The following is an 8,650-nucleotide window of genomic DNA, read 5'->3' on the forward strand; positions in this document are numbered from 1 at the left end:
CAACAGCCATGATGCTGAATCCCAGGTTCAGACGGATGAGTTTCCTTCTACTTCTGTACCAAGAATTTTAGCTACACGACTAAGAACACCCACAGAAGCAAAAAACACCTATGGGAATGAAAATCAAGGTAGATTAACTTCGTGAGGTCGAATTTCAAACATGATAGCCACAACAAGTGGGCCATCGCACAAATGTCAAGGGCCTGGCTTATTATAAATTTTTCCAAATGATCCCTGCTGAAATGTGCAAGTGTTTAGCCGAAGAAAGTGTGCCATGGCTAACTAAACTATTAATGAGATTTTATCGTCCAAGAAAATACCTAATGAATGAAGGAGAAACACTTTAGTTCTTATTCACATAAATAAAGGACATATACAGAATTGTGCCAACCATTACAGAAGGATAAGTTTATCGTCCATAAAATGAAATTGTGAGAAAGAGTGTGACCGCAGGGTACAACTTTTTAAGTACCTCATGAGTTCATATTATTCTCAGTCCCCTACTCCACCAGCACAAGTGCATAAACAAATTACTACCGACAACATGTACTTTGTATCTCAAAATATCCGAACCAGCCCAGCAGAAGCTATCAATTCCACCTGTTTGTAATTGGCCTAGTTTCAGACAATACTAAAGGTCCAATCTGTATTCACTAATGTCATAGAACTCTGGCAATCCCATAGATAACAAATATGTGTTAAAAGAAAAATGGAATCCAACATGATGCATTGATTCAAAGAGCTAAAATCCCAGGTTCAGTAGGTATCAAGCCCAACAAGGAGAACCATATTGAGATAGATTTGTTGGTTTTCAGATAAGGATCATAGAACCGTACCAGGTAAGAAGTAAGAAGAGGGAGACACAGATTAAAACAAGGAACGCAACATGAAGCATCAAGGACGAATCACTTGAAGAGAATGCTAAGCCCAGCATCACAGCCAGACACAGACCCAGCATTAAAAAGTCGACTTTAATGTAACCCATGTAGGACCCTGAAACAAGAAAAGGGAAAAGATCAAAAACCCCTCACAAATTCAAAAGAGCAAACACAAACAAAGTTACAAGCAGGCAAAACAGCTGAAACTTCATAACGAGACAAATGAAAGCACGGACGTTTACACCAGGAGCTAGAGCACCAAGGAGAACTGCTTTGGCGGACGAAACGTCCCCCTTATCGGATTCTATGCTGTCCATCTTGCAATCAGAGATCGGAAATTGCGATTGCCCCGCAAACAAGACTGCGGAGAGTTGGAGATCGATGGTAGTTTCCAATTTTTGTAACAATTTTTCAAAAACCATAATTGTCATTTTTCCTTTTCTTTATTTGATAAATTATCATATTGGGGCAGGCTCAAGAGATTGTGGGTGACAAGTAAAAGGCCGCAATAGAGCACGTATTATTTCGGGCTATATGGCATTGGCCTGTGGAATCGGAAAATTTAGAGGCAGCAATGTAGGCCGACAATCGCCAAAGAATTTTCAATTTTTCATGTAATAATTAGTATATTTGACGTCATACATGAAAAAAAAAAACTTTAGATACTTATAGAATATACAACATTGTCTGTACTCTACCCGGTAAATCAAGAAAAGAAGATTTTATTTTTCATCCTATTTTCATTCTCTCTCTCTCTCTCTCTCTCTCTCCCCCAATCAAAGCCGATTTTATTGATTTGGGGTCAATTTATTTGGCCTGTAGAATGAAGATACCATGGTATTTCCCAAGAATTTATCTCATGTATATATGATTGAAATTTTAAAGAATCTCGCCATATTGATATTGTTCTTTTATTTTTTTTTTGTTGAGTGTCTTTATTCTTTTTTTTTTGGCCCTCCTTACCACACCTTTATCATATCTCAAGACTCAAGATAACAATACTACCTCCAATCTTTAATATAAAATCTCGTTTGACTTTTATTTTAGTTCTAAATGTAAGCCCTCAATCCATTTTGTCTCTCATATTTATGCATTTTTTTAAAGATAGTCCTTCTAACTATAGTAGTTCCAACCAATACATTTTTAAAAAAGACCACCTATTTATTACAAATAATTAAGTTAACTTCTTTTCTTAATCTCTTTAAATTAGTCAACCAGTTCTTATAATTAGGACCGGAAGTAGTACATAGCAAAATGTAACCCACGTGAGTTAAGGTGTGTAATTTGAAAGTATAATTTCTGGTCTAAAAGGAAAAATTTAAAGTAAAATTGGTAATCAATTACGCAACAAATTAACAGTATTAAATTTAAATTTGGAGGGGGGAAAAAACACATTCTCGTTAGGGAGAAAACCAGTTCTAGAAAGGACACATATTTGGCACCTAATCCTGCAATGCCGGCGACTCCGAGAGATGAGGGACGGCTTCCCCGGAGATGACATAACCCTGAAAAACAAGCTAACCAAAAAGAAAAAAGAAAAAGAAGGATACCCTACACCATGCCATACCTTGAGCTTTCTTGCGAAACTAACGTTCACTATTGAGTGTGAATGTACATGAAGGAGGATGAATTCTGAAGGTTCTTGCGCACTTTATCTAAAAGTGAAAACTGAAACATCTACGTACATTTTTTTTTTTTTGACCGGAAAAACATCTACATACATTACAGTTTGATGTTCTCTGATGTTGAAGTAAAAGCAAAGTAAGGTTTACAGTCTTCAAGTGATCAAACTAAAACTCTCATGACCGGAGTTTCTAATTTCCCATGAACGTAGGCTCTCTGAGGGTAGGATCTCGCTGGATTCGCCATTCCTTCTCCTTAAGGAATTCTATCAGAGGCTGAGGCTCATTTCTCACAGCACCACACCCATAAGGACTTGCTCTTTGGAAATTGTTAAGGGACTGCTCATCTGTTCGCCTTGTTGCCCCATAGCAGAAGCAAAACTTGGCAGCAATGTTGATGGTGGCGCTGGGGGCTCCATGTATGTGTACTGTTTAGGCGTTAAAGGATTTCCCCATCTATCAAACTGAGCAAACCTGTAAGGGTCATGATAAAGGAAGTTCTCAGGATTTCTAGAGACATTGTAGTGGGTAGGCTGCATGAGATTATTGGCCCTCTCATGGCTATAATTCTCTCTATACCAACGCAACCATTCTGAAGATGTCATTCTGCGAGTCGGTGCATATCCACTTGCGAATGCTGGATAAGAAGGATCATAACCAACTGGTCCATAAGTAGGACTTAAATCTGCATAGCCACTAATTGGAGGTGATGGAATATTTGGCATCAATGGAGTAGACCCACTAGATTGTACGTCAGCAAACCAAGCAGCATTTTCTGGCAACAATGGAGCAGAAGGAACTGGATTGGAATACGTAGGAGAAGATGGATGGAAGTTTGGAGATTGATTCGATGAAGTACTGATGGAGGAATCCTTGGATCCATTGATGGAAAGACCAGCCAGGGATGCAGATGTTAATTCCTGAATAGGCTCCAATCTGTGCTCACTAATATCATTTGTCCCTTTGTCTCTATTGTTGTTGCTAAAGCTTCCTCTATCTAGGACCCACGCGCATTGAGTGATGGAGGGCCAGCAGAGATTGGGCCTCGAGGGGAACTGTGGCCACTTGATTCCTTCATTGAAGTTTCTGCTTGTGTGAACGCTTTGTTGCTCCTGAAATTTTCGATATCAGCATGAAATCCCATGGGATTACTGAGAGTTTGGTTTTGAGCCATGAGTAGTGATGTAGCACGGCGCAAACAATCATCAGAATGTAGGCTGTGATCATCCTTGTCTTTTGGTGATGTCCGATCATTTGTAGGAACAGAAGGGTATGAAGGTGCTGAATTATATCTTGCGAGGGGTCTGAAGAGTATAATTTCTTCTTCTTCCACCGCAGCAAGTTTCCCATTGGTACTGGAATTACCTGGTTCATTGCTTGTCGTGGGTTTGCCACGTACCTCCTCATCTCTATGATTTTGCCGATCAGACTCTTCCACTTTTTTACTATTGCAATCAGACTCCATATTTCCTGTATCCTTCTTTACATCACTATCATCTAATCTACCCACATGAAACTTTGTTCCTAATTCATCACATAAGATCCTCGTTTGCAAGTCACTTGATCTGCCTGTAATTTTCATTGCTGCATTTCTGATGCGCAGAGTGCGCAGTTCAATGCCACTTTCAAAATTGTCTATGTGCTCCCAATTACCAGAAAAATCTAATGAGACATGCACGCATGCTGCAGGGGAAAAGCCCCTCAATTCATAATCTTCCCACAGAGGGGCTTTATCTAAAAATTTCGTGGTCTCCCTTCCATTGGTGCTAAGTTGGTTTCGAAGATCAAGAAGCATTCCGAAAAAGTAAGACATTGCACCCTTACTCTTTTCATCAGTTGCATATACTTCTAGTGAATCACGCATGCTTGCAGTCCATTCCACACAAAACATGTACAGATGGCAGTAAGGGACAAGAATGCAATGGATTAGACTTTAGGCATCTTTCAACAAAACGTCCCATGAAACTGAAGGCAGCACATAATGCCAACTGTATCAGCACCGGAAACTGTCTTTCATTTCCGTCTTTTGGTTCATTCTTCATTAGGGGCTCAACTAGATGGTTTAGGACGAAGATGAGTACTGCAGCTACTTGTATGGCTCGGAAGGGACCTCTTCTGGCTAAATTTACTTGTTCATAGGACTCTAACAGGGTCTTTAGTTCTATATCTCCTAGCTCCAACAGTCTATCCAACTCTCTGATAGTAGAAGCCAAGACCATTGGGAATTCGTCAAAACTGCTACATTATTAAAAATGCACAAAGTAAGGCAATTAGAAACCTTACGCAGCAAAACTTTTCAATAATTCTCATCACAATTATTTCTAAACTGCGGATAGTGTCTGAGGATACCATAATTAATAAATATGCATGACTTGAATTCACAACAAAGTGGTAAAATTTAAGTTAAAATGATGGACATAATGCCAAGAAAACTCTCGGACAAAATAAATTGAATCCTAAATGTACCTTGATTTTATGAAGAAGAAGCCTATTGTTCTGACCATAAATGACCATAACTTTGTGTCTGTAACGTGATTACTTTGGCCTTTGAACATATTATTTAGGCCATCACCTTTAGGCCGGCTTTAGTCTGATCACTGCTGTCAGAAGGTTTTGAGAAATCAATGCTGCTGGCTTCACTGGAAACATAAGGCAGATCAAATGACCTGTTCTGCAAAATTTTAAGAGACACATGAGGTGATGGCCCAGAAACATAAATCATATGGATAGGCACAGTTCATTAAGAGCCTCAAGATCATCTTACCTTTTCAAATAAACTAAGATTGTTCCAGGCATCAGGAAAAGGTTCCTTAACAGCTAAACTCCGGATGCAGTGGTAAAGAGCAAGAAATTCATCACCAATATATGTTGCCAATACAGCCAACTGCAAATGAACACAGTTACTGGTGTAGGAACAAAGTAGATGACAAAAAATGTTCTCTTCTTATAACACATTTAAATGTACAATGCAATGGACTATGTGATAAGAGTACCTGATTATGAGGATTTCCACTATCTGGCCAAATCCTTGTTGCTTCCAAATAATGGGTGGCAGCAACTGACCAGTTATGAGTATGAATATCAGGATTTTCACATTGTTGTTCATACCTAGCAAGATCGCCCATACAAACTAAACAGCGATGGCATAAATATTGACATTTCAGCATGGCATCTGGTTCAATTGAACTAGAGATACAACCCTTTTTATAAAACAAAGCATCTTCTGAGACTCCATAGTGTTCTCTGAGTTTTACAATCAGATTTTGGTAAAACTCAATAGCTTCTGACAGAAATGACTTGAATGCATTTAGATGAATGTCAGTGTTTCTCAGCACAGAATCATTTTGCGCTGCTCCTGATTTTGTGTTCTCTGCATTACCAGATCCCCTCTTTATCCTTTTGCGAAATTCATCAATGTGCTTGTAGTGAAGTTTCCACAAAGAATATTCAACATCTTGGAGTTCAGAAAGCGTGTGATTATTCAGGATTGTTCTCTCATAACTAGAACGGACTTTCTGGTACAATTCTTGTGTATCATTGTGCAATAGGCCTTTAGAATGGATCAACGCCCACAATTGCTTTTCTGTATTCCCAATCTGATCATACCATAGTATCAAGTTTTAGAGTATCGAAAAAGGGAATTTTTCATAGAACTAAAACAGAATAAAATTTTCAGAAAATACCTCCAAGAGAATCTGTTTTCCAGAAGGAATGGATGGAGTAGTAGTCATAGTGCTCTACAATTGATGCATACGATTGGCACAAATGCAGCAACTGCTGACCTACTTCTATGTCGGTGCAATTCTTAAGACAATGGCTGCAGCTTAAAAAACGACAAGAAACCGTTAAGTGTGAATATAAAACTGTGGAGGCATAACAATTTGGAATAACTGAGCATTTGCAGAAGATCAAAAACAATTTCAACTCAACAATCTACGCGATTATTACTAGTTTTGCAACCATATCTCGTACGAATCAACATAAACAAGTATAGGCGCTGAATTGTATGCCTTCAAATTCCATGTAGGTGCTGAATTATCAGACTACCTTGACAAGATAGAAACACCATAATCATAAACAAAAGAATGACGTGAAAATGCACGATTTTTCTCAACTGTTCCCATCTGTGATTTTGAAAACTTATGAAGCACAACTTGAGCGAGGGCGAGAAATTCAGCATCTAACTACAGAGGAAAGTGACAATTTGACTACAATTTGAGAACACAGGTGACCGTAATCCTGCGAAAATACATTCATGGAAACGTGCTCCCGAAATAAGAACAGAAAGGAACAAATTTGAGAACCTTGGTGACCATCATCGTCATCATCATGAAAGGAGATGGACAAACCAAGTAAGACTGTGCAAAATTAAGTTTGAGAAAAGGAAAAGACAGATAGAGAAGAAGAATCAGCTGGATAAGAGGTTTCAGGTAACTGAAATATGCTCACGTGAGACTCAAAAATCAGAGTCGAAGTCGTTAAAATTGGACGGCCAGCACAACGAACGGCAAGACTCACTGAAGAGAGCCCACGACAAGGAAGGAAGACCCTGAAGCACAGATTTTTACTCTGATCAAAGGTCAAAAAGAAAAAGAATAGCTCCTAGAAAGTGAAAGAAAAAGGAGTAGGAGGGAAAAAAGATTACCTAATCACAGGATAACAACTTGTATTAACAATTCCGAAGCACCCAATATTTGAGCTAGAAGCTGAGCCCTGATTATTCAATTAGAAGCATACACACAAGTAGATATAGAGAGAGAGGGGAGGAGGAAGGAAAGTAAAAGAAGAATAAGGCCACATATACTGTTTCAGTTGTGAAACGGACAAAGCAAAAGGTGCGCTGATGATGAGATTCCTGAATTCGATACAACCATATCTGCAGTCCTCAACCAATTCCTTCTCGTTTTGTTCGGTTTCTTTTCCATTAAATTAAGTTCCAAGCAGAGAATTTTCCAAACACAAGTAAAGCTCAAATTTTCAAAGGATCACATTTTCGATTCTCTTAAATTCTTGGGTGCTTGGCAAAATAGAGTATATATAATTAGAAAATAGCCGGTGATGATATTTTGTTATTATAATAAAATCCTGAAAATGGAGAATGATTAAATGGAAGTAGCTTCTCATCATCTACTTCTTTGACTCATAAATATATGTACAAGGGAGATATCACTTGTCAAGCAAGGCAGAGGCCGTCTTTTTCATAGGGTCCTATCCATTGCATTATGAAGGGACACTCGGATTAATGAATCATCGCCATCTACGCTTGAGCAATGAGTGTGACCATTCTCTTCCTTCTACAATCAAACCTCTATTATATAATCACTATGCCCCTTTCCAATTTTTCTTTTTAATTTATAAAGGCATGCTTCTGCAAGGTAACTCTAGGAAGTTAGTTAATATATACTGAACATAATATGTTTTTAATCACCCTCTAACCTTGAACTTCTATTGTTATATGTAATATTGATATTTAAAATTTTTTAATGATGATAACTAGATTTTTTAAAAAAAACAGAGAGAGATTGTTTTATTAATTCACTAATGATTGATCTAACAACCGTTTAAATGAGAGGTCAATTTGGGAGCAAGATAAGAAGCTGACAAGGGTTGGGATGTGGAAAAAGCTAACCGTACAAGTGTCTGTAGTGTTGTGGATGGCGGAGGGTCGCTAGAATGTGGTGGATGGACGGAATTATAAAGAGGCGGCATGTGAATATTTTGAAGGCTCCACGAAACTTCCAAAGATTTTTCCTGTCTTCTTCCTCTGAAATCTCAAGCTGACTCGTAAATATTAGGCACCACTCGTTTATGTCTGAATCCCCACTTCTTTTTGTCCCTTTCACGTTTCAATTTCTTGTTTTCTTCCTTATTTTTTGGGAAGTATGATCGTAAATCATGATTCTACATGAACTTACTGCTCCTCACTAATCACTGGTCATGATGCTCGTATGATTCTAAAGCTCTAGGAAGTCATTAATTAATAAAACATACAAATCTTAATTAATACTATCTCAAATCTGTAATATAAAAAATAGTTGTCTAATTTCAGTAGACTAAGAAAACTAGTTAAGTTAATTATTTATAATAAATAAATATTGTCTTTTTTAAAATATCTTTATCAATCAAATATATTGGTTAAAACTATTATTA

General features: G+C 37.8%; 1 protein-coding gene and 1 pseudogene across 1 annotated transcript; both read right to left on the minus strand.

Annotated features, from left to right (window-relative positions):
- Positions 1-725: 725 nt before the first annotated feature.
- LOC114738651 (uncharacterized) lies at positions 726-1,316 on the minus strand (annotated as a pseudogene).
- Positions 1,317-2,410: 1,094 nt separating this feature from the next.
- On the minus strand, positions 2,411-6,375 carry LOC114738653 (protein SMG7L-like). Its single transcript, XM_028926714.1, is given in 11 exon segments — positions 2,411-2,838; positions 2,841-3,510; positions 3,513-4,382; positions 4,384-4,735; positions 4,967-5,070; positions 5,073-5,171; positions 5,265-5,384; positions 5,494-6,096; positions 6,184-6,237; positions 6,287-6,323; positions 6,365-6,375. Coding segments are annotated over 11 exon segments (3,066 nt in total). The 3' UTR covers positions 2,411-2,692.
- Positions 6,376-8,650: the final 2,275 nt, after the last annotated feature.

Source organism: Neltuma alba, unplaced genomic scaffold (genome assembly GCF_004799145.2).
Source record: "Neltuma alba isolate B1F8T4 unplaced genomic scaffold, ASM479914v2 tig00013646_pilon, whole genome shotgun sequence".
Classification (NCBI taxonomy): Eukaryota; Viridiplantae; Streptophyta; class Magnoliopsida; order Fabales; family Fabaceae; genus Neltuma; species Neltuma alba.